Source organism: Rattus rattus, chromosome 17, assembly GCF_011064425.1.
Source record: "Rattus rattus isolate New Zealand chromosome 17, Rrattus_CSIRO_v1, whole genome shotgun sequence".
NCBI lineage: Eukaryota > Metazoa > Chordata > Mammalia > Rodentia > Muridae > Rattus > Rattus rattus.
The window spans coordinates 36,211,638-36,237,996 of NC_046170.1; the positions used below are offsets into that span (position 1 = coordinate 36,211,638).

At 48.5% G+C, this 26,359-nt stretch overlaps 1 protein-coding gene across 1 annotated transcript in view; it reads right to left on the minus strand.

Annotated features, from left to right (window-relative positions):
- Positions 1-514: 514 nt before the first annotated feature.
- Cdyl2 (chromodomain Y like 2) overlaps positions 515-26,359 on the minus strand; it is a 164,450-nt gene continuing 138,605 nt past the window's right edge. The window contains exons 3-7 of the mRNA XM_032887442.1: positions 22,073-22,290; positions 15,333-15,505; positions 8,366-8,576; positions 4,645-4,788; positions 515-1,306 (exon numbers count right to left, since the gene is read on the minus strand). Of these exons, the coding sequence (XP_032743333.1) occupies positions 1,148-1,306; positions 4,645-4,788; positions 8,366-8,576; positions 15,333-15,505; positions 22,073-22,290 (905 nt within the window). The 3' untranslated portion in view covers positions 515-1,147. The remainder of the gene's footprint in view (positions 1,307-4,644; positions 4,789-8,365; positions 8,577-15,332; positions 15,506-22,072; positions 22,291-26,359) is intronic.

Genomic DNA, 26,359 nt, shown 5'->3' on the forward strand with positions numbered 1-26,359 from the left:
AAGTTCACTTATTTATCCCAGAGCAAAAAAATGTCTCTCCCTAGGCAATGTATTATCCTAAAGATAAGCTGCTCCCATCCCTTCTGAACATCATACACTTAGGGATGGGTCTAACAAGAGTCCTCCATTTCTCCTGAATGATAGCGACTGAAAGAAAAAAATGCCACCATGACTTGTCCTCAAAGATTAGAGAACTGGCATTCTGCCGTAAGAGCGGCACGCAGAGAGTCTGAAACAGGCTTGTGCCTCTTTAATCCGTCCTTATCTCCTTTCTTTCCACGTGGCTCATCGTGAGAACGCACCAAACGGCGTGCACCTCGGATAGTATTTGGTCCAGGGTGGTATGAAAATAAGATCTGTGTGAACAATAGACTCCACAATATATAAACAACAAAAATAAATAAATAAAATAAACCCAAATAAAGAAAAAAATTTCCTAGTAAGTCATGTTTCTTTTTTCTTTTTTGCAAAACTAGCTTTACATATAATACACATAAATTATCAGAATTTCCACTTACGTTGTTTTAAAAATATATATTTAACAAAACATTTCTAAAATGTACAATTATCTGGGTTTGTAAATCACTCAGTTGGGTTTTAAGACCAAGCCCTAAGAGTCACGCCGAGTTGCATTGGAGAGAAGATTGAAGCCAGGCCTATGTAGTTCAGTGCTTGCCACACGCTTGTTGGTCTGTGAATTCCCTAAGATATTGTCCCCTGGTCCCAGATCACATAACCAGAGAACTGTGATGGCCTCATCTCCTCCAGGTTGGAGGCACTGTGTAGACACAGCCTGAGTTGGGAGGATGAGGGAGGTTGGTCTTCCTCTTCTGGACCATGGTAGGTGCGGGGAAAGGTCAACAGACAGTGCCTGGCGGAGCACTGGGAAGATGGATCCCTGGAAGGTTCTATGGCTGGCTGGGACAGGGACACGGGGAGGCCAAGGGTGCTACGTTTCCCACCTTTACACAAAATCAAACCAATGAGGAACAACCGAAGGGCACGAGGAATGGATACAACCGTAGGTGTAAAGACACACCCTGACAAACTCTTGGCTAGGGTGGACCCTGGGCTCCGATGGTAGAAACACAGGGCCCGGCTGGAAGTCAGAGACCCTTTAGCAATGGGGCGGGTGGGCTGGGGCCCTTCAAACTTCATATATTTTGTCCTGTAGGTAGCTGAACAGGGAGTCCAGGCCTTTGGAGGAGCTCCAGAGCTGCTTCAGCATGAGACACTCCTTCTCGTTCACATCTTCCAGTACTGACTTCAGGAAGCTTCGGACCAGGCATTTGGAGTCCTCTAAAACCTGGAAGGAAACACACAGTGGTTTAGACAGCCTGGGGCTGAGCTCCACCTCTGTGGCCCTGCAGTGCCCACAGCCAGGGAGGGGCTTAATCTTGAGCCTGGGTCTTCAGGGTCTTAGCAGCCATTTCAGGTGGTCCTGTAACCATGAGATGGCTAGGGGAGAGAAGCATGGTACTCAGGACCCTTGCCTGTGGTGACATGTAATCAGTACCATGTGTGTGTGTGTGTGTGTGTGTGTGTGTGTGCGCGCGCGCGCGCACACATGCACATGTGACTCAACTGCTCTTCATAGATTTTATGAGACAGGGTCTCTCACTGAATCTAGTGCTTACAGACTGGGTAGACTGGCTACCTGGTGAGCTCATGGGTCCATCTGCCTCTGTCTTCACAGCACAGGTTCACCTATATATACATACACACATACACATACATATATCCTATACATATAGTTTCTGGAATATCAATCGCAGGTCCCTATTGTTGGTATTCTGTCTAAGCTCCACCCCCACAGTTACCTGGCAACAGCCAGGTATGCCTGACTATAAAGGAGGCTGCTTGCACCCTCCTCACTCTTTTTGCTCCTCTCTTCTCTTCTCTGCTCTCTTCCCTTCTTCCCCTTTGTCCCTTCTGCCCCATTTCCCTCTCCCCACTTCCCTCCACATGCTCATGGCCAGCCTCTATTCCTCTCCTCTTCCACTCTTCTTCTCTCATTAAACCTTTCCACATGGAACGATGCTGGCTTTGTGTGGTCTGTCCAGATGTGAGCTGAGAGTTAAACCCCAACACCCATGCTTACATAGCAAGCACTTTACCCACGGAGCTGAGTCCACAGCCTCTTGGTGCTTTTGCCTATGGGTTTCATGACCAAATTTGCAGACTATTCGTTTGACCTGGCCCCACAGATGAATAGGGCCATCTGTATGACCTGTCAGGAAGAACACGTAACACAAGGGTCCCCCATGAACAGAGAATGAGGGGACGAGCTGATCTAATAATGGTTGTCAGAGTATCCACAGGACACTACCTACAGCCATGCCTCTCTTAGGCTTGGCGGTAACAGTGTTGATTGTTGTAGTCCTGGGTAACAAGAACCGTTCGCAGTTGCCACCATAAGAATGGTTGCAACCTGCAACTATCATGGCGGTGAATAGTAACTACATACGTTGTGGGGATGAGCAACATTGCACCGCAGTAACCATTCGCAAGCGCTGTAACAGTTGTGGTTATGAGCAATAAACAACTTAGTAATCAACATTAATACCCACAGTACCAACAAGCAGTGATACAGTAAGAGGGCAGTGAGTAACCACAGGAATACTAGAGTAATGAGTGCTACTAATTGGAGTACCGAACAGTAGTAACTGCAGTACTAAAACCGAACCATGATGAACAGGCCCCACGGATGTATCTTTTTTTCCTGGTCTCTTTCTTTTGCTTCTCCAGTTCGCACCTTAACCACCACCACCAACCCCGCCGGCACCCCCCATTGTAGGTGAAAGACCTTAAGAAAGTAACATGGGCCCGTGATCATTCAACAGTGGCACAACAAGGAACTTGAACCTGGCTGATCCTCAGACCGTGACAATAACTCCCCAGGGGTCAACACTCAGATTCTCATTGTTCTAAGCACTTTGAAAGAGTCAAACACAAGGGCCAGACTGCTGGGTGGTAGGAGGCCCTATATACCTCTCATCCTGGAATCTTTCTATCCTAGGGGCACCGACCTCCAAAGGCTGAGGGCTTCACTCTGAGGAAGAGTCCTCTCTCAGGAAGTCGCCTCTAGTTCCTGGGTCCATAGTTCTGGTGGAGAGCTTTCTCCTGAGTTGGCCACTCCTACAAACTGGTCCCGTGGGTTGTCCAGCTGCCTCACCTAGGTGTTTCCCTTTCACAGAGTGCAGACTACACTCCTCACAGCAGCTCAGGCCTTAGATGCCTATGGATGCCTAGACTTCCTGACTCCTGTCTCCCATATCCTCTGTTTGAGCTCTCCTCTCCCCCTGCCTCTCTGTGAAGCTGACCTTCAGGAGGTTCAGCATGCCTGTTTACTTAGGGACATAAGGTCTCCTGGCAAGATTTTCAGCCCTGAAACACAATGAATCCCAGGGAAAGAGGGTGAGTAACCAACCCAGCCGTGAGTTAGAAGAGCATTACATAAAATCGGTAAGTTACAGAGGTCTGTATCAAATGCTCGAGTGTCCACCAATATGGAGACTATCATGACTATCATGGGCAGCATTCCTGTTGGGGTGCACACACACTGCAGGTGTACAATAATTGCGCGCGCACACAGTAGGTATACAATAAATGCGTGCACACAGTAGGTGTACTGAGAAGAGGCTGCTGAGAAGAGACTGAGCAAAGGCCCCCATCACCGGAATCTGGGTATCAAGGTGGGATGTTTGTGGAGGGAGAAGGCATGTGATGTCACGGGTATGGCCCACAGACCAGATCAGTACCCCGCTTCTTAAGGACAAGAGTGCAGGACCTTCTCCTCCAATGTCTGAGTCCCACTGGAGCTGGCCCTGAGGCTCCACGTTTTAGCCTTTCTTCCCTCTCCCCTCTTATGCTCACTCTAGTCTCTGTCAAAACAAAAACATTAATTTAATTTTAATTAATCCCTGGCACCTCAGTGGAGGCGTGACTCATCTCTCCTTTCCTGAACCTTCAGAGTCCAACGGGGATATTTAGATGTGTCAAGTTGGACGGAAGAAATCAAACATGGTGGGTGGCGGCATCCTCCAGTCTCTTGTCTCGGGCTGGTCCCATGCCTTGACCTGTGGCTTTGGTGATGCTGTGGGTGTTCTGAGCTTTCTCTTAACACCATGCTTGCTGCTTCGGAGTAGAAGCCTTTCCCGTGAGCCCCTTCTAACTGGGCGCATGGATGAGACAACGCAGTACCCTGGGCCTCTTCCTCTTAGGCTTTCTATACCAAGAAGCGGTAAGTCCCACGCTGCAGAGAACCACTCACTGGCTCTGCAGGTCCTTGGGGATGCTGCAGGGATGGCTCAGTGGCCGCACAAGCATGGGACCTGAGTCTGATCCTCCAGAACCCATGTAAAATGATGAGTATAGTGGTGGACATTCACAATCCTAGCACTGGGGAGGTGGAGACAGGAGGATTCCCTCAAGGCTCACTGGCCCACCAGTCAAGCCAAAATTGGCAAGCTGCAGGTTTTGTGAGAAGTCTCGTCTTAAGAGAAAAGCTAGAGGTGACTTAGAAAGTCCTGGCTAGCCTCTGGACTCTACCTGTGCACACTCACACATGCACATACATGTGCGTGTACACACACACACACACACACACACACACACACACAAGTCAACAACACAGGGACTCACCACAGCACTGCAAGATGCCATCTCCTTCACCCGCAGCATGACCTCTTGGCTGAAAGTCGTGGGCCAGAAGACCTGCGACACAAGGCCCCGGCTACATGCCTCTTGGGCAGTGAGTTTCCGCCCACAGAACAGCATTTCATTGGCCTGGAAGAGCAAAAGTGGGAGAAAGCTGAGGGCACAGAGCTCAGCCGATGTCCTCTAGGGAGTCCTGGACCAGCTGGGCACCAGTGCCTCTGCTCTCTGTGGCATGATTCACAATCCAGGGTCAGATACCCTGTATGAACCGCATACAAACATCTGTCCTGGCTTTTATTACATTGTCAAAAGAAACCAACGGGCTTGCTGAAGTTCTGTGGATCCGACAGTACCCGCCGCCAGCTGCTGAACCTTGGGTGGGTATGCATTGCCTTGGACGTTCCTTTTAGTGGGAACAGCCCGGCCCTGCAAAGGCTGGTCCAGGAAGGAGGGGATGATCTGACCTACACATTAGCGCTTTCCAACTGAAATGTGAGACGAGTTCTTCCTCTCAGAAGACAAGAAATTTGTGAGGGAAGAAGGAAGGTGTGGAGATGGAGTGAGAGGGGGGAGAGAGATGGAAAGATGGAGGAGTAAAAACTTATTAGAAGAATTGTTAAGTTTTTTTAAAAAAAAAATAAGCCAATCAAAAATATCTTCAGTCTTAGGAACCCAAAGACCATCTCACCAAGACAGAGAAACGTCATCCAGTGGTCTGGGGAACAGACACTAGGCAGTTATGGTGGATGGAACACACCTTCCTTGGCTGGGCTGCCTCTGCACCCAGTTCTTCAAAGGAGGTCCCTTTGCTTCGAAACAGACGGCTGTCACATGAAGTGACATGTTCCATGTTCCCCTTACATGTTCCCCGAAGCTCACTGCTCATGGACTGGTCTCTGGCTTGATTCTTTGGGGGAAGTGGTGAAGCTTTAAGAAACGGGGCCCTTGATGGAACAGTTTAGATTACCGAAGGCGAGGTGTGCATTTGAAGGAGACCATGGGACCCCGATGTGTCTTCCTCTCCCTCTCCCGCACCGGGACAGAACTCCGCCGAGAACACGAGTCCCTCAACACCGTTTTAGAATCACAGACTGCAGGTGGGAAGGCAGAGATGATGCCAGACAGTTTGAACGTCTTTATGGCCATAAAAATGGGGAACAGCTGACGTGGGTGGGGGCATGGGGCTTGTGTCAAGAGTAAAATGTCACCTCTCAGCTCTGTGCCACAACCAGGGAGACCTAAGAGCCATCCTACGGGGCTGGAGTCCAAATGGCTTCTAAATCCCACCTGTTGATCTGCTCCGTAGAAGATGTGGTGTCTAAATGAGGACAGGATTAGAGATCGGAACTCACCGGGAACAGAAGGGTCATCTTCCGTGTCCCCAAAGGAAGCTGGGGAAAGTGGCGTCTGGCTGGGATGGTGATACACACCAGCCTGCACAACATGAACCTGTACGATACTATACCATGGTGGATCTGAGGCACGTGGGCCCAATGGTGTTCTTCCAGTGCACTCTTTGAAGAGAAACATGGGTCCTATCTAGAAGCCCAAGGAAGGGACTTCTCAGGGAGCTGGTTAGGCCAGTGAGCCACCGACAAAGACTGGTAAGAACAAACAACCCAAGCTAGGGCTAGGGACATATCAGCATAAAGTTTGGTCCTGATTCAGGCTCTGGGCAAGTCATTTAAACCTCACGGGCATCTCCACCACCCCAGAGGCACTTGGCATCCATGGCTGTGGGCTCCCAGCTGAGGCTGGCTCATTGGAGATGGTTCCGGAACAACACCTGACGTGTGGCTCAGAGGTCAAGAGGAAGGGACCTTGTTTTCATCACTGCTGGTGGGATGGCTTTTGAAAGGAACAAGGAAGGACACTAATGAAGCATAAGGGATACGGCTACTCAACCTCTCACAGTGATGGCCAAGGCAGGCTAGGACACCTCACCCCAGCCCCACCCTGCCATTATGGAAATGGCGGGAGATGGGACACAAGAAGAGAGAAATGGAGCAAATGGAGACCTCTCTGTGCAGCCCTCTGCCCAGGGATCCCAGAGCACCTAGATGGATGGACGTCATCGGAGTTCACCTAGTGTGCAGGCTGCCTTGGGATAACCTGGGCTTGCTTAAAGGCAGATTATGTAATAAGTATCCTCCTGTAGCCTGTTCCAAAACTGAAATGGTTAGCGAGAGAACCATGCGACAGGCAGGAGAGCACTGGACGGTGTACTCTAGGCTCTAGAGCTGTGGGGTTGTCTCTTTTACTCGGGTTATACAGCCCTAGAAGATTATAGGTGTCCCCATAACCTGCAGCACCTGCTTGTAGGGTGCCTCCTGCAGTCACTAAGCAAGCCTCCTTGAAGCCTGCACTACACCAACATCCCAGCAGCCTCCCCAATGGTTCTGGGTTAGCCTGGCCGCCTATGCCCCCTTCTTCCCACCACCTTGCCTTCCAACGCCACCTCTAACACTGCCTGGTCCAGCTGTACTGTCTGAAGCCCCAGCCTTGACTGTGCTTCTCCGAGACTCACTCCTCCTTTGTTCTTCTGCTTTATGAGAGCACAGACTGTGTGGCGAATCACAGAGGTACAAACCCTAGGACAATGGTTCTCAGCCTGCGGGTCGTGACCCCTTCAGGGGTGTTGAGCCACTCTCGTAGAGGCTGCGTATATCAGATATTCACATTATGATTCGTAACAGTAGTAAAATTATGAAGTGCCAACAAAGACAATTGTATGGTCGAGGGTCACCACAACGTGAGGAACCACTGAATTAAAGGGTCGCAGCATGAAATAAGGTTGAGAACCACTGCGCTAGGACAACCGCTGCACCATATGGCTTTACTGATTCTATCGTATGTAGGTGCACGTATACGCACGTATGTGTAGAGGTCAGAGGTTAACCTCGGGTGTCATTCCTTAGGTGACATCACCTTCTTTTTTGAGACGGGAGTCTCACACTGGCTTAGAAGTCATCAGGTAGTCTAAGCTAGCTTGACTAGCAAACCCCAGGTACCTACCTGTCTGCCTCCTCTGTCCTGAGATTACAAGCATCTGCTATCACACTAAGATTTTTTTTTTTTAATGTGGGTTCTGGGGATTGAACTCAGGTCCTCATGCTTATGAGGCAAGCCCTTGAGACCAACTGAGCAAATCCCTCAGCCCGTTGCAAAGCTCCAGATAGCTTCCTTATCCATCGGAGCCTTGGTCTGTCATGCATGTTCCCTGGTAACAACAACCACCGTCCTTGTGGGGCCGCATGTGGTCCCAACGTATAGTGAATGTGCTCTATGTCCTGTGGTCACTCCTGTGACTAGACTCATCCTTCCACCACCCTGTTAGACTCTGACAACTGTGGTGGTTGGTGCCAGCGCTCAGCTCTCCCAAAGACACAGCTTTACCAGAGTGTAATAAGGAATAAAGGGGACACTGTGCGCATGGCGCCTGGCACACAGTAGGTAAATGTTATCTTAGCTCACCATTAGACACCAACGGCTTGAAGACCTTGTGGTCTGGCTGAGATCAGCCTGGTTTCAGTCACAGCAATTCTGGGACATCCGAGGATGCCAGTGCAGAGTCACTGGGTCTAATAGACACCTCGGTTTCACTCACAGGACACTGCCATGTTCTAACTCCAGGAAAAGGGTCCTGTCGAGACTCAGACACTTGCATCTTAGACTGAGAAGTTGTGGAGGAAAACAGGAGGCTTACCAGCGCCACACCCAGGATCTGGGGGAAGGTGTAGGAGGAACAGCCAGCCGGGGTGAGTCGGATAGTCGCATATGGTGTCTGAAACCAGGCCTTCTCACTGGCCCATACGATGTCACAGAGGGGTAGAATGGAGGCTCCCAGGCCCAATGCTGGCCCATTAATGGCTACCACGATGGGCTTCTTAAACTGGATAAAGGCCTTCACGAAGTCCCTGGAGAAAGAGAAGACCATGTTTAACTAAGGGCTCACATTTGCCGGTCTCTGGAGTCCCCTGATTCTCCTAGGAGACACAGCACAATTCCTTCCTGGTCATCAGAAGCAGGTGGGGGCCAAGCATAGGTCACGTGCCCTACTCACAGAAATACAGGGCTACCAGATCCTCAAGGGCATGAGTGGGGTTGGTACACACCTTGTTGGCCTAGTCTTTGCCTGGTATGTCAGCCTCACTCTCAGTCCTCGTTACCTCTCCTCTAAACTCAAAAACCATGCCCTTGACAGCAAATTCTATGGGTGCCCTAGATGCTGAAAACTTGTATACATTAAAGAAAGATAAGGAGAACATCACAGTTCTACACATGAGCTAAAGGAAGGCACCCTTTGGAAGTATCCCTCAAGGGTGATTCCACCTCAAGGGGAGAACAAATGACCTAACACCCCAGACCAAGATGCGGCGGCTGGAGAGGAATGACTTCACTGTTCTTAGAGGAAATCTGGCTTTGGCTTGATGATCACTTTAAGTGATGGTGAAAGTGGAATTCAAGCTTAACATGGCGTACACGGGCAGGCCCTAGTGACATCTAAGATGCCTTCCAATCGTGGGAGGGTCTATCTCTGAATTACCTACAGTGATGCCAGTCATCGAGGTTGGTTCCCCAGTGCTTATGAGGGTCTAATGTTAGCAGGGCCTTGACTGAAAATGGGGAAGGATGCTGGGCCCCCATCCAGAAGCTTCTATATTCAAAGCTAGGGAATAGTGTGATGTTTACTCTGCCGACATTCTGTATCAGGGATATAGTATGTGTACTTACTATAAAACAGGGCCACCAGGAATGATTTCTCTTCCCCTACTCAGCGTGTGTGTGTGTGTGTGTGTGTGTGTGTGTGTGTGTGTGTGTGTGTGTGTGTGTGTGTGTGTGTGTGTGTGTGTGATGGGTGCAGGTACCTTTGGATGCGAGAAGAGGGCAGTAGATCCACTGGAGCTGGAGTTACAGATGGTCATGAGCTGCCTCCCATGGGCACTAGGCACTGACCTCAGATGCTCTGGAAGAGCTGAACGGATTCTTCACTGCTGAACCATCTCTCCAGCCCCCAGAAATGACTTCTGCTGCCTTTAAGTTCTCTTTGTCTTTCCTCTAGCTGCTACCCAAGATCTATAAAATGTTAGAATTCATCTGGGAAATGCAGGGAAGTTACAAGATGTCTAGTGCGGCTAGCATTCACTGTTCTTAGAAGGAAGACTGGGAACTACCAAGAACAACCTCAGTCTGCCCTAGCTTACCTCTCTGGGCTTCTCCTGCCACTCTTGACCCCACCTCCTGTTCATGTCCACAGCCCAACATCACAATTTTCAATTACCCTACTGACAGTCTGATTGCCTTTTTATTATCCTTCTACCCTCTCAGCCCCAAAGGGCACTCACGGACCTTCCTGTGGCACTGCCTGTCTCCCATCAAGGTGAAACTAGCATCCCGTAAATAGCCAATGAAGAACTATACTGTCTCCTGGAAGGGATACGAAGGCTGCCTCTGTTACTTCTTCCTCCTGGTCTACCAATAGGCCACATTTCTCATGCTTCTTTGTGACTGGCCATGGCCAAGTCACCAAGGGCTGGCCATGAGTGTAGAGTACATATATCCTTGCAAATGAGCAAAGCCTCCCACCATGCAAATCTCCAAGCCCCGTCATTTAACTGAACATGGTGACACCACTGGCACCAGGATGGAAAGGTCTGGATTCTTAAGCCACTGTTTGGAGGACGGCCATGGAATGGATGGTACATTTATTTACTTTTCCAGGTAGAAGTAAATTTCTGGTCTCCCCGACCCATTATGTATTGGGGATTTATTATATCGGCTAATGCTTAACTAACACACACAAAGAGCTGAGTCAATTTATCCTGCTACTATCTCCCCTCCTAACACTGATTAAAACCAAGTCATTGGGTTGGGGATTTAGCTCAGAGGTAGAGCGCTTGCCTAGCAAGCGTGAGGCCCTGGGTTTGGTCCCCAGCTCCGAAAAAAGAAAAAAAAAAAAACAAAAAAAAACCCAAGTCATTATATACTGGGAGTTTATTTGTTATATCAGCTAATGCTTAACTAATACATACATGGAACTGTGAGTCAATACTGTCTGTTGACAATATTCCCCCATCCTGGCATTTATCAAAAGGAGCAAGTACAATAGCATAAAGCTGGAATCAGATCCTCTTGTAAGAAAGACTCTTTTATACTCTGCTAAGGTAGGGGGACCTTAAGATCTATGTAGCCATCAGGGAGTACTCAGCTTTGACCCCATTTTGCATATCGCACTGACTGTGATGACAGATTCACTGTTAGCCCTGCTTCAAAGAGAGAATTCCAGTATCATCGCCTTCTGGTGACTGGTTTTGCAGTGACCGTCTCCTGGATTCTCCCTCCCCTCAGGGCTGGGTTTTAGGTTAGATCACTGACTTATGCTTACTAATGCAATTTGAGCCTATTAAGGATTTGGAATGCTCATGGATAGTCCAGGGAAGCCAAGAGTTGGGTGAATTTCATCAGACAACCCATTTTGTACAAATCTAAAAAAAAATCTAGGATCTGAGACCCAGCAAGACTTTTAGACTCCTCAAGCCACACCTTCCCCTCAGTCTACACTCCCTCTGAGGACACCAAGGGCATCAGCACAGCCATCCTGACGCTGCCCCATATGGGTTAGATGCTCTCAGCTACAGAAAATCCATGACTATTAAACCGGCCTCCAGGCTGTGGGTCTTGGGTAGACACTGCTAATGCTCTCATGCTTCCCATGAAACCATTCAGTGACCTATTGGAAGCCTCATCTCTTCCAGAGGTTCCCACATCAGGACCCAGAGACTTGTTCTGTGCATGGGTAGTAGGGACCCTGAAGAAGGTGATGGGTTTGAAACCCATACAGCCCCGGTCTTCTACCACCAGCCGCTCCAGCCTCACTGCCCTGAGGTAATTGTGATTCGTGGGACCCTCCCCCACCCCTTTCCTCTTACCTCAGGTGTGAGGTCTCTGTCACAGGGCCCCCAAGGATGCAGAATCCAAACAGCAAACAGGATATTGCATTACAGACCCAAGGCTCAGATATCTGATCCCACTTCAGTGGCAGGGCTGGGCTCGGAGGAGTGCTCTCTATTTTCTCCAGCGACCAAGACCGTGAGACTGACTCTGGTCTTCTACAGATACCACTCTCTGCTCAGCCCAAGCCCTGTGTCTGTAGCCTGACCAGGCAAATGGGATGCGTGAAAGTGGTGTGGAACATCAAAGGAGTCATTTGACAGTTTAGGCCAAATCTCATCTCTGTCCCCCAACTAACAGTCCGATCTTAGACAAACTGTCTGGCCTCTAGAGATTTGTTTTTTTCTCCCTCTGTAAAATGGTAAGGCCAATGCCGGGGACCCACAGAGCTAAGTGAGACGTCAACGAGAGTAGCAAGTGGCCAGCAGGAATAATGGCGCAGACTACTATGATCAGGCCTATGTTTCTGTGTATAGCTCTCATCTGATTCATGGTGGTCTGTGGTCCATTCTACTCTCTGCCGACCACCTCTGGTTAACAACAGGTTTTGTTTTGCTACTCCACTGCAGAAGAGTTCTCAGGATCTCCTCGGGGCATCTGAGCTTGGGAAATACTCCGGATTCCCTGTCTCTCCATGTTGTCAGGTCTGAGAATCAGTGAGGCAAAGGATGCTGCCTCTTTCTCACTCCTAGGTCTGCCTCTTGCAGCCCACAAATTATTAGCAAGTTCTACTCCTTCCGTGGCATCTTAAAGAGGTCCTCTGTTCTGCTTGAGCATAGCAGCCCACGGACATGGCACATGTCTGAGCTCTACAAACTACCTGTCTCCGGAGGTCAGCATCGCCTCTCATCCCCTTAAGCCTATTTTGGGGTTCCTTAGGTTACTCTGCCTGGAAAGTGGGGAGCCAGTTTAGGCCCCAGATTCCACCATCGTTTGTTCTGCTCCAGCATATTTGTGGCCTTCATCCCCATCCCCATCTGACCCTAAAATCTTACTCTTGACATGGTCTTCAAGAGCCTAGAGGGAATGCCACTCTCATGACTCCAACATGTCAAGGGGCCTGGGCAGAAAAGTTCTTGACCCTCAGCTTTAATAGATCAGAGCCACACAGGGCCAGGCCAGAGAGATGCTACTCCCACCTGTGAGGCCAGCTGGGAAATGCTGCAGGGACAGACTATGAGGTAAGGGTCCCCTGTTCAGGTTCCCTCCCATGGTGACTCAGCCACAGGTCTTTTATTCCAGTGACCCGGGACTGACTGATCTACTCCACCTGAGCCCAAGGCTGACCCAGAGCAGTACCTTACTAGGATCTATCAGAGGCGATCTGTTCAGTCTGGCAGACATTACTAATCACCTGTCAGAAGAAATGGCCCTAAGGATGCTCGAGTGAAGGATGGGATGGACCTGACCCGAGAAGTGAGCCCAGGAAGTTGGGGGCATTCTGAATGCTGATGCCTCCCTTGAGAACTTAAGGCTTCTATGACGGTGACCACAAACCGTGGCTCAAAACAACAGAAGTGAATTCTGTAGTGTACTTGGAGACAAGAAGTCCAACGTCCAGGTCCTGGTCCACTCTGGGCACCGAGGAGGAGCTTTCCAGACCCCTCTTCACCTGCTGATGGGGCCAGCATTCTTGGGTGCTCCATGGCTGGCAGCTGCCCTACTCGATTCCCTGTCATATCCCCTTTCCTGTTTTCACACCCAGCCTCATGCCTCATGCCATGACCTCCCTCAATCTCAAATGCAGCTCTCATTTAGAGCCTACTCAAGCCTCGGATTCTCAGGACTCTAGGCTCCATTCCATTAAGATTCTTTCCCCAGATTAACTCAGCTTCATGGGTTGAACATGGCTCTCTCTCTCTGGGACAAGAGGCCCAAGGGCTAGTTAGCTCTGCCTGCATGAAAGAGAACCCTGGGCCAGATCTGAAATGCTTGCCTTGGCTGGAAATACCACAAGCACCACACTGGGATCAGTAGATCCAGGTACAGACTGTGAGCTAGGCTTTCTAAGGTCACCAGTGGGTTCTTTGGTCCCTAGGGCATGCTCTGGTAGCCCCATCTTGATAAAGAAGGAATCAGGCTGGAGGCTTTGCTGCTCCTTCAACTCATGCAAAGCCAGCACTGAGAAGATACGGCTGGATCAAGCAGGGCAGAAACTGCAGGTCACAGCCTGCAAACCCGACATCAACACCTCCGTCCCTCCACAGGAATGGGTCCAGGCTTCTTAGTTCCCTCCTGGGGGGAATGCTGCACGGGGAAGCACACAGGCATTCCTGAGCAACGCCTCACGCAAAGTTGGACCTGGGATTCACACAAAGAAGCATCTTCACGCTCTCCACCGCATCCACCAGTTCCCCGAGTGACAGCACAGGAGTCAGCCTCTGCTGGGAATCACCTCCCAGGACAGTGAGGCTGGAGGCCCTGAACAATCCGGAGTCTGCAGCCTGAGGTTCCGAGACCCCACATGGTCCTGGCCTGAAACGGTGCGTTGTGACTCAGCTGTGTCTCCACTCTGTTTCCTTGAGCAAGGCACAAGAGCAAGGAAGTCTGTCCTGGAGAGGCTTAGTGAAGGACAGCCTTCAAGCAGCTAAATGACCTGGCTGGAGAGCTCATTCATTCATTCATTCATTCATTCATTCATTTGCTTTTGCTATAAATAATTGGAAGGGGCTAGGGAAACAACTCAGTGGGTACAAACAAAAAAAGTGCCGGACCTAATCCATGTTTTGTTTGTTTGTTTGTTTTTAAGCAGAGCTTTTTGTGGCAAATGCTATGATCCCAGAGCTGGGGAGGTGGTGACAGGTGAGCCTGGGGCTCACCGACCAGCCAGCTTAGCCTGCTGGGCAAGTACTAGGCTAGTGAGAGGCCCTATCTTAAACACCAAGGTGGCAGCGCCTCAGAAAGAACAGTTGAGATTGACCTCTGACCTCTGACCTCCCTGCATGCATGCTGACCTCTGACCTCTGACCTCCCTGCATGCACGCATAGGTACCCACACATATACCCAGGGCACCCATACCCATGAAAATAACACAACAAATAGACAATCAGCCTGTGTCCTGGAGGGTTACTAATAGTCCTGTGTGTCACCATTAAGACCCCCACACTGGACCCACAGACTTTGAGAGGGGCAATCTCCACCCACCATGTCTACCAATGCATAGCTGTATAGTATCTTAACCTCTCCCTAGTAATTGAGTCACATCAGGTGCAGGACACAGACATGTCTACACAGCCAAAGATCGTACCACCAGGCAGAAGGCGGAAGCAGAAAGCATCACGGGCATTGCCAAGGTGGGCCTTAATGAGAAGAATAGGTATGTCTTCTCTTAAAAACCGAAAGAGAGGAGGTGGGCATGCAGTGCAGGCTAGAGAGCAAAGCATCTCATTGGGACCATAGACAAAAGGAAGGCTGGCCGGCTCATGGCCGCAGTTCAGAGACGGAAATGGAGCTGAATGGTAGAGCATTTGTCCAGCATGTCCAAGACCCTGGGTTTGATCCCTGGCATCAAGAAGCATCAAATTCCAGATAAATCAACAGTCCTTTTTAAATAAGTATGTCCCAGTGTCCTAAATGTTGCCAAGGATATACTCACACTAAAAATAAACCCCACACTGTTCAAAGTCAGTTTATAATCGGGCAGCCTGTACCTTTCATTTGCTGTGTTCAGTCATCATTGGCAGGCGCCCAAAGCGTTCATTCAAAGAGAGGCCGGACTCACCTGATGGCCTCTGCGATCCGCGTGCTCTCCTTCCTCCGGTCGCTGGACAGACGGCCGATCAGGTAGGAATAGTCTAGGCCGCTGCAGAATACGCTGCCCACGGCACTGAGAAGCAGCAGCTTACTGTCGTCTGTGGCCGCATTGCACAGCGCTCGCCGGACTTCCTTCATGATCTGCAGGCAGGGGTGAGTTTGCAGAGCTTTGAATGTCCGAGAGACTCCCCTGAATGAAAGCCCACGCCCAGCTCCAGGAAAGAAACTTTACTGAACCAAAACCTTCAAGCACCACCCTCATTATAAGAAGGGTCAGCTTGGAGCTCCTGGGGTTACTATGCAGACCTGGGAGCCTGGTGTGGACTCAGTCTCTGTGAACTTCCTCAGACCAACTTTAGGTATTTGCTGTTTGAACCCCTTTGCAAAGCATGAAAAAAAAATGATCCTGTGCACAGCTTTGGTGAACCACATAAGCCTCTGGATGGCTCAGTTAAAATGTTCTCGTTTTATCCCCCAGACCCTTGCAGCAAGCTTGAGCATCGGGACATGACCGAGCAATAAATGGCAGGCCACCTGAAAGTTGCCATTTCTCAGGGGGATAGTGAATTCCGGATTGTGAATATCTTGTTCTCCCTTGTCATGTTACCGCAGGGGAATTTCAATTGTTGGTCCCAGTTGGACCATGGTTTGAATAATAATCAGAAAGCTATCTTCTTAGCCCCTGCCGTATTTTTGAGACTATCACAGTGCCTCTGTGGTAGACATTCGAGAGTGGCCTGTGGCAACTCGGTAAGTCTCACAGCTTTTGACTGGAACCTCAAAAGCAAACTGGAGGTTGATGTCATTATGCAAGTGAAGGCAGGTATGGGATAGAACAAGGCCTGTCATTGGAAGAGAAGGAAGGATGGGCGGAAGAAAAGATTTAGAGAGGGGATCAGAGCGAGAGGCGAGAGGAGCAGCCGATAAAACATGGAGGCGGATGTTAAGATTTCTCTCTGCACATTTACAGGTTGTGATGATTATTCTTAAGGGATGGATGTGTACAGGATTTTGTATGTCTAGGTGAACAAATTATATCTTATCTAGGTGGGCGGTTTATATCCTTATCAATTGGTTATAAGTTAATTGTGCAGATGTATTTATTGTACATGGAGTATTTAACATATACATCAGGTTGATGGGTTACAACTTGGTGAGTCATGTTTTCACTAGTCTGTTGGGAGTGTGAACAGAGTCCGTGACAGGAAGCCGTGCTAGGCTATAGAATGCTTGCTAGTGTGGCGTGGGGCCCACACTAACACGGGCCCATGGAACCGGATGTGTGTGTCAGGCATAGCAACCCACCAAGGGGGCAGAGTGTGAAAGCCGTAACAGACACAGCAAGAGCGCGCGGATCTGCGCAGACACAGCAAAGAGCGCGTGGATCTGCGCAGACACAGCAAGAGCGCGCGGATCTGCGCAGACACAGCAAAGAGTGCGCGCGGATCTGCGCAGACACAGCAAAGAGCGCGCGGATCTGCGCAGACACAGCAAGAGCGTGCGGATCTGCGCAGAATAGGAACTCTCAGAACCGGTCACGCGCTTTATTAATTATACCACAACAGCCAACTGCTGTGTCCTCACACTTAGTGGCATCAGCTGAAGGTGAGGACACCTCCTGAAGCATCCTGGCTCTGATAATTGAACCTCCTGTTTGGCTGAGGGGCAGTGAGGGAGTGAGCAGGGGAAAGCCTCTCTCCCAGGCTTCTGAGGGCAGCATGGAAGCAGCAGCTGCAGCTGATGCCCTGCCTCGCACACGCCCCACACACCGAGAAGCGGATGTAGCACACAGGACTTCAAAGGCTGGCACTGGATGAACCCATGCCTGTGGCCCTCCACACTCCAGTTCATTCCAAACACAGCCCTGTCACAGCACTATCCATGCAACCCTACACGCCTTCTCCTGAAAGCCTGGGCATTCAGGATGACCCACAGCAGTGTGGCCAGGATGCAAAGTACAGGCTTCCTGGACAGGAATCTTGTATTGAAATGGAATACTAACTAATATAGCCCTTCCTTGAGCCTCTCCACCACACGTCCTCCAGCAGTCGGAACAAGCTGCCTCAACTTTTTCTGTAGGTAAAACCTCCCACGAGAACTTAAAATCCAATGCCAAGTTGTAATACCACATGGAGAGAAACCTTCAAGTTAAAAAAAAAAAGCAAGAAGAAAGGGCTATAGAGACCGCCATCTCTACAGTAGACAAGAGCACACGCTGCTCTTGCAAAGGACTCAAGCTGGGTTCTTGGCAACTGTGTCAGGAGGCTCAAAACTGCTAACCCCAGCTCTAGGAGCAGGGCCTGTGAGGATACTGCAGTTGTGCACAAAACCACACCCAGATATGTGTGTGTGTGTGTGTGTGTGTGTGTGTGTGTAATAAAAGTAAAGTCTTTTAAAATTTAATTAATTGACTGATATGGAAATTGGATATGAGGTAGAGATATCCCTCAGGCATTTCATAAAAATGAATACAGAAGTGCTTTCGAGAGAAACCGAAATGCAAGCCACCAGAGAACTTCGCAGGGAAATAATCCCCACTGCAGATGAGCTCACGGGGAAATGACAGAGCATTTGAGAAATACGAACTGACATACACATGTGGAGGACAGGAGGACTTTAAGTTGATATTGGTCTGAGAGTCTATAACACTTTAAAGTACGTTTAAAATGGCCAAACGGTGGGGGGGGGGAAGGGGGCAGGCAAACAATGACTAACAGAGAAGGAAAGGATGTGAGGGAAGAAAACGCATCCCATGAACGGCAAAGTCATGAATCTCTGGCTAAATTCACATTCAGACTAAGTGGAACTGGAGAGAGAATAAGCAAACTGGAAAATCTGAGCCCAGATCAGAGAAACAGACAGAAAAGCCAACTAAGAGAGGGTGAGAGTAAGTGTAAGTCATGAAGGGGAGAGCAGAGGCTGAAGGAGCTGCCTTCGGCTGTCAGAGAGAGCAGGCAGCGCCATGTTGGAGATAGGTTGGGAACCGATGGGAACCGATGCAGGTGGATTGCATCCCTACCTGGAGGCCGTAAGGGAGAACACATTGCCCAAATTTTCCCTAGCTCCTAGCTCCACTCTTCATCTTCCAAACCAGCAAAGGCCACTCACTGTCCACTCTGCCTCTCTCTGACACCAACTCTGACTTCCTCTTCTGCCCTAAGGACCCCGTGGTGACACAGAGACCAGGGGCACCTTCCCTTCCAAAACCAACCTCATCATCTTAAAGCCAGCTGAGGAGCAACCTTCAGTCCTTCAGAAATCTTAGTGCCTGGACATGTGACTGAACATCATCGTGGGATCTGGAATTAGGACAGGAGCATCCTGGGGGTCGGATGGGGGATCTATGCACATTTAATACTGATCTGAATTCTGAACAGCACAGAAAGCCCATATAAAGCAAATATCAAACTTCAAATATCCAGAGGCAAAAGGAAGCTTACCTTGAAGGTAGACCTTTGACCAGAGGGTAGTTCTAAAGGAGACTAGCAAGCACGGGAGGAAGGCAGTGGGATACAGTGGTCGATGCACTGAGAAAAACATGTGTAGAACAATTTCTTCACAAATCTAACTGGCCATTCAGAAGGAAGGGCAAAAATTGGGTATTGTCAGTAGGAGAGGTTTCTCACACCTAAGACTCTTGAAAAATATAACTACAAAGGTGTGGACTTTAAGCAGAAGAAAAGTGTGTTTGGAAAGAAAAACATATAAGCAAATCTAGAAGAAATTCGGTCCGCAGGAGATAAGTGCACAGCAGAGATAATGAAGGGGACAGGCTTTGAGGAAAATCCGAATGGCCAGATATGACAAAAGGGCTGTGTCCTGTTCCTATGTGTCCCTGTTACCTTTAGATATCAACTTGACCCAGCATAGAGACATCTGAGAAGAGAGCAGCCTCAAGTGAAGAATTGTCTAAGTTAGCTGTGGACATGTCTGGTAGAGCAATTAGTGTGGTGTGTGCGGGCACAGCCCACTCTGGGCGGCACCATTCCTAAGGTCAGTGGTCCTGGGTTGTGTAAGAAAGCTAGCTGAACAGGAGCCACAGAGGGCACAGCCCACTCTGGGCGGTAACATTCCTAAGTTCAGTGGTCCTGGGTTGTGTAAGAAAGCTAGCTGAACAGGAGCCACAGAGGGCACAGCCCACTCTGGGCGGCACCATTCCTAAGGTCAGTAGTCCTGGGTTGTGTAAGAAAGCTAGCTGAACAGGAGCCACAGAGGGCACAGCCCACTCTGGGCGGTAACATTCCTAAGTTCAGTGGTCCTGGGTTGTGTAAGAAAGCTAGCTGAACCTGAGCCACAGAGCAAGCCAGAAAGCGGCATTCCTCCAGGCTTCCTTGATTTCAGGCTCTTGCCTCAAGTTCCAACCCTGATTTCTTTCAATGACTGACCTGGAAGTGCAAGGTGAAATAAACCCTCTTCTCCCACTAAATTGTTTTTGACTCAACAACAGAAAGGAAACCTGAAACTGTGTCTTCTGGTGGTGATGCTGGCTGAGGCCATGAGCACTGGAAGAAATCAGAAGCTGGCAGCCAGCACTTGGCCCCTCTCCTCACAGGAAAGTGGACAGGCTTTGAATTGTGGAGCCTTGTTTACTAGCTCGTTTCAGAGGGGCTTGCTCCTACTCCTGTGCTATATTCCTGACACAAAAAAATATTACAACACACCTTCTGGTCTGAGAATCTAGTCAATGCATCTAGTCATGAATGAATTTTTCACTTGTATGGTCAATCCAACCAATGACACATGCACAGCTAGGAGAAGAAATTCAATGGTCACCAAGGGAGGGTCCCTTCCAGTCGGTTCACTAGCTAGCAAGGTAGACCTGCTGGTGACACTGATCAGCCTTGGCTTATCCCAGTAACAGCGAGAGCCCACATGGGCCACCCCTGGGTACAAGACATTCCCTGCTTGCACTGTCTAATCTTACAAAGAAGATGAAATACCATTTCTGTGAACAGGAGGTGTATCCAGGCAGAGTAATTTCCCCTGGTAACAGTGATGGCAGTTGAGGTGGGGTCAGGTTGCTAGACGCCCAAATCTACATTCCTCCTCCAACCCCGCCTCTTGGATTAGGTGCGCTCTTTCTTTAGGGACTACTGTACCCAAGGTGTCACCTCACTGAAATCACCGGACCCATAACTCATTCTTGTAACTGATGCAGACCAGGAATGCCGGCCATCATAAACCAAGCCCACGGCTCAGTAAGCAGTGCCCCCGGGTACCTTAGATCAGTGAAGCACGGTCGGGCTTCTGGGATGAGTGGGCGCCCATTACCACACAGAGCTGTTCCACAGACACAGAGTGAACTGAGAGGTGTCACCTTGATTCGATTTATGGAAGGGAAATGATGTGCCTTTTCAAAAAGCTTTTGAAAGGTAGTGAAGTGGAAAAGAACGCAGGGAGAATGGGTCTCGTGTGGCTGTGTCACAGGGAGCTCAGAGTAACATGGATTCCAAGTGTATGTGTACATGAGGAGCCATCCATCATGGGGTCCCACAGTCCAGATCCCACAGAGAAGCCCTGGGAGCCTCTACCAAAGTGGATGAGAAGGGCCCCCAGATTCTATGCAGAGAGGGGGGTGTTTTGCTGAAATTTCCAACCCCAAGAAGCCCATATAAAAATATACACAATCCAGTTATTATGATTATAAGCTGTATGCAGATTGGGCAGATACAACACTATACTAATTGGCCAGGTATAAGACTCTGTGGATTCTGGGGGTGATGCTGGCCATGATCACTGTGAGACCCCTTGCTTCTTTTAATTTCTCCTGGCTACGTGGTTCTGGTCCATCATGGCTTCCTCCTCCTCTTCCTCTGTCCCCTCTCCTTCCCCTCTCATCCTCTTCTGCCTCCCTACCTGCCCCCACTCTCAAACCTCCATTCCCACCTTTCCTCTCCACTGCCCAATCACAGGCTCTGGTCTTTATTGACCAGTTAAAATGGAGAGAAGGTTCACATGAGATCAACTCAGTACATGATGGTGATGGACAGCCCTCTGAGGGCAACCCCTTTTGAGGAAGCAGAATCAACACCAGAATAAACTGTGTCAAGACAAGCCACAGCAGAGGGGCAATTTTAACCACATGCCTATAAACCCCAAAGGCACCTGCCAGCTCATCCCTCACAATTTGTCAACCATTCTGGGCTGCCATACCCACAATGCCACAAAAGAGCCACTGTCTATGTAAATCACCTAAGACACATGGTCACAGGTTCAAGGATATGACACCCCACCACCACCACCACCACCACCACCACCACTTCAAGGGCATTCCTGAGGGGGCCAGAGGCACCAGGGATACCAGCCCATCCTAACAATTCCAGCCTGGATGAACAGGCCCTCTAGAGCAGTGGATTTCCACCTAAGAGTCATGACCCCTTTAAGGGTTCAAACAACCCTTTCACAGGGGTCCCCTAAGACTGTCAGAAAAACAGATAGTTACATCACAGTTCACAACAGTGACAAAATGACAGTTATGACGTGGCAATGAAAATAACTTTACGGTTGGGGGTCACCACAACATGAACTGTATGAAAGGGTCGCAGCGTTAGGAAGGTTACAAACGGCTGCTCCAAGCATGCCCACACCCAGACATGTTGCTAACTGCCCCATGCTTCTGTTGATATTATGGACAGGCAAGTGTAGGACAAGACAAGGCCAGGGGATGGAGGCCTGAGATCAACTATCTCCTCCCCCAGAGCTCTTTACCTCAGGAGTCAGTGCATTGTTATCCGAGGTCTGGCTGGACAGAAGAATGTGTGTGAAGCCCTCTTCCTTCCGCACCACGATGTCACGAAACCGACAGTTGCTTTCATTCTGGCGGACGCTGTACCTGAGCCTTTTGTCAAAGACATAGTCCTTCTCCGTCTCCAGCTTCCTCTTCACAGGGCTGTGTAGGTTCAGGCCTCCGTTGGTCAGAGCAGAGCCTTCGGGAATCAATGAGAGCCTAATCAGAAACTGGTTTGCACTATACTACAATGTAAGTCAACTAGAGAGAGCCTGGATTTCCAGTGGAAAATCCCAGAATGCCCAGGGGCCTCCCATGCTCTACTCTGGGAGGATGAAGAGTCCAGGAGGTAAATAATCCGTTTTCAAATTCAGAAAATAATCTGGGGGACATTTTAGCAAAGGACTGGTTGTGGGGACCTGACATTATTGTAGAATGAATACATGTGTCAGTAATAACTCAGCTAATGCTAGAATTCTTAGCAATGAAGAATCTACTGACCCCTAGGGAGGCAGTGTTATCCAGTGGTGGACACAGGTGACTGACAAAGAATCCTCATTAAAAGCAGTACTAGCCACTGGCCTGGAAGCAACGGGTATCGACTTCTACCATGTGCTAAAAGCACAATACACCAACAATATCCCATTCCATATGAAAGCTAGAAACGGGGCTTCGAGTGTCCAGTACTTAACTTCTGATGGTAAGGACCAATAGGCAGGGTCCTCCTGTTTCCACCTCTCTTCTCCCAGATGATTCATCTATATTAATACTCATAAATGACCTGAGGATTATTTCACTAAAAAAAATTGGTTTTGTTTACTTTCTATTGCTTTTATTAAGACCCCATGACCAAAAGCAACTTAGAGAGAAAAGGGTTTACATCAGTTCTAGTCACACTCCATCGATGAGGATACAAAAGTCTTTAACAAGGGTCAGGCATAGTGGCACATGCCTTTAAACCCAGCACCTGGGAGGCATAGACGGGTAGATCTCTGTGAGTTCAAGACCAGCCTGAACTACATAATTAATACCAGGCCAGCCAGGACTACAGAGTCTATGTCTGTAAACAAGTAAGGCTTTGATGAGATACTAGCTAGTCACTTCCAACAATACAGATGCCCTGAATGGATGTGTGGCGCTCATTCAATATCTGAAAATCGGTTGGTGTAGTCAGACACACAGGGAGTCTAAAGATGAAAATTCAGATCCATTAACACACAAAAGGCATCTGACAAAGTCCCACAGAGGAAGGGTGCATGTTCCCCTTCATATTGGACCATCGACAAAGCATCTACCTCTTACATCAGCCCTATCTGGGAAAAAATGCATTCTCCCTTTTAACACCCAAAGTCATTAAAGGATAATCTTTCTCCTGTTCAACTTGATCCTAGAAGACCTAAGAAAATGCAATAAAAATTATAGCCATTGAGAGGGAAGAGAGAGAGGAAAAAAGACTATTTACAGATACCGTGGTTGTTTATATAGAAAGCACCAAAAATAAACCCAGAAGGCCAAAGGAACCAACCATTCCTGGAATTTGTGAGCAAACTTAGCAAGGTTGCAAGATATGAGGTTAATAGACCTGTTTGTTACCATCCAGTGTACCGGTAATGAACAGATAGAATTTGATATTTAAAAAACATTAGCCCCCCTCCCAATGAACTATATATAGTCCTAATAGACTATGTATGGGACCTGTATATAGAAAACTGTAAAACTCTGTTGAAAGACACAGAAGTAGTTCTAACTAAATGGAGACGCATCATGGCTTCAATGAGAAATATCCTCCACAGACTCACGTGTTTAGACACTTGGTCCCCAGATGGTGGCGCTGTTTGGGTGGGTGGGACCTTTAGGAGATGGGGCTGGAGGAAGTACACCACAAAAGGTGGGCTTTGAGAGTTTATATTCTGTCACTATTTTGAGTGGGCTATCTCAGGCTCTTGTCACGATGAATTGTGATCAGGCAGCTGCCTGCTCCTGTGCCTGTCTACCATGCCTTCTTCCTTACCAACTCCTCTCTCTAGAACCTGAGGCCAAAATAAACTCTCTTTTTGATATGTTTGTCTTGGTCATTGAACTCTGTCACGGGGATAAAAAGTAACTAATACAAGAACAACCCTGGGCTGGTGAGACAGACCCCTGAACATTTGTAAGGTGTCAACTCTTATGAATTGATCTCTGAGTTCAAAGCAATCCCAGGCAAAAGCCAGAAAGCTGGATCATAGTGTCAAACTAGTTCTAAACTTTCTTTAGGAAGAGTAAAGAATGTATAACAGTCAAAAGACAAGGCTTCGATATAAGAAGAGAGTAGGTACTTGCCCAGACCCAAGCTTTAATAAAAAGCCATAGTGGGGCTGGAGAGATGACTCAGCCGTTAAAGGCTAGGCTCACAACCAAATATATAAAAAGCCATAGTGATCCAGTATATAAACTTAGATCAATGGGTCAACAATAGAGAACACATAAACAAATGCTTGCAAATATAGTATTGGGACCGTTCAGTGGGGAAAGGGACAGACTTTTCTAACATGTGCTACTGAAACAAACAGGTATCTATTTGTAGAAAAAAAAACTTGATATAAAGCTAGAGTTACTTGTAAAGAGAGAATCTCAACTGAAGAACTACCCAGAACAGATTGGCTTATGGCCAAGTCTAAATGACATTTCCCTGATTGATAACTGATGTGGGACTCCCAGTCCTCCGTGGGCAGTACCAACCCTAGGCAGATGGAGCTTGGCTATATAGGAAAGCCAGGTAAGTAAGCTAGTAAGTGATGGTCCTCCAGGGTTTCTGCTTCACTTTCCCACCCTGACATCCCTCACAATGGTCTGTAATCTCTACGATGAAATATAAAACCTCTTTTCTCCAAGTTCCTTCTGGTCATGGTGTTTATCACAGCAAGAGAAACAAAACTAGGACATTTTTCACACACATATGCGCACACACATACCATATACATCATACACCACACACATCACAGCCCCCACACATGCATGCACACACAAACATACACCGCACATATACACACTTATACACACACCACAGTCAAGCATACACCACACACACACACACACACACACACACAGGCACTACACATATCATAATACCCACTATACACACACACGCACACACACATACACACACACACACCACTATACACACACCATACACACACATTACACACAACATATACACATACACACATACCATACATACACACACACCCCACACATACACACACACCAAACATACATACCCATATCATATACACACACCACATACACTGTACACACACACACACACACACACACACACACACACACACACACACACACAGAGAGGCATGCACACAATTGATCTCAGAATGGAAGACAGACCTAAATGCAAAATGGCCAAATGTCTAAAAGGCAACCAGATAAAGCTCTAGGAACCCTGAGCTTGACAATAAACTTTTATATTCAGCATCAAGAAATCAAGTTCCATGATTTAGAAAAAATGGGCAGAGTGAACATTATAAAAATTAGAAACTCTCTTCTCTGGAGGGCACCATTGAGAGACTGGAGAGACAGGCCATACTCTGCAGGGAAACAGTTTGCCAAATGTATATCTCAGAGGTTCTGTATCCAAACTACACAGAACAGCAGTGAGGAAGCAAACAATCTCATTTCACTTCGGATCTAGAGAGCTAAAGCACCCCACACACACACCCAGGGAGATCCAGGAAACCCCAGGACATGCAGGGTGAATCTATTAACATACAGAAGAGCAGGGAGGGGAGGGAGGAGGAATCCATGGTGAGGGCAGAGAGCTCACAGCATGATGTGCTCCCTGCTGATGGCCACACAGAACTGCACAGCACTGTGGTGGGCAGGTCAGGCTTGTCTTTTCTCTCTCCTCTAAACAGATCTCTTTAAGCTTTCCTTAAATATCTTTTTCCTTGAGAATGCCCTACATATAAGCAATGAAATAGTCATATCATTTCCTACCTTATCCTTGTCTCCTGCAGCATTCTCTCACCTGACTTCTCTACCTTTCTAAGTTAGTTTTGCCTTTTGTTTGAGAATTTCCTATGTGCACATCATGTGTTCTGATAGACCCTGCCCTCATTCCCCTCCCTCCAATGTTCACCTTTGTCCTAGTTTCAGAATAGTGCCACTTCCTGCCTTCCCTCCTTCCTTCCCTCCTTCCTTCCTTCATTTTCCTTCCTTCCTATATTCCTTCCTTCCTATCTTCCTTTCCTTCCTTCCTATCTTCCTTTCCTTCC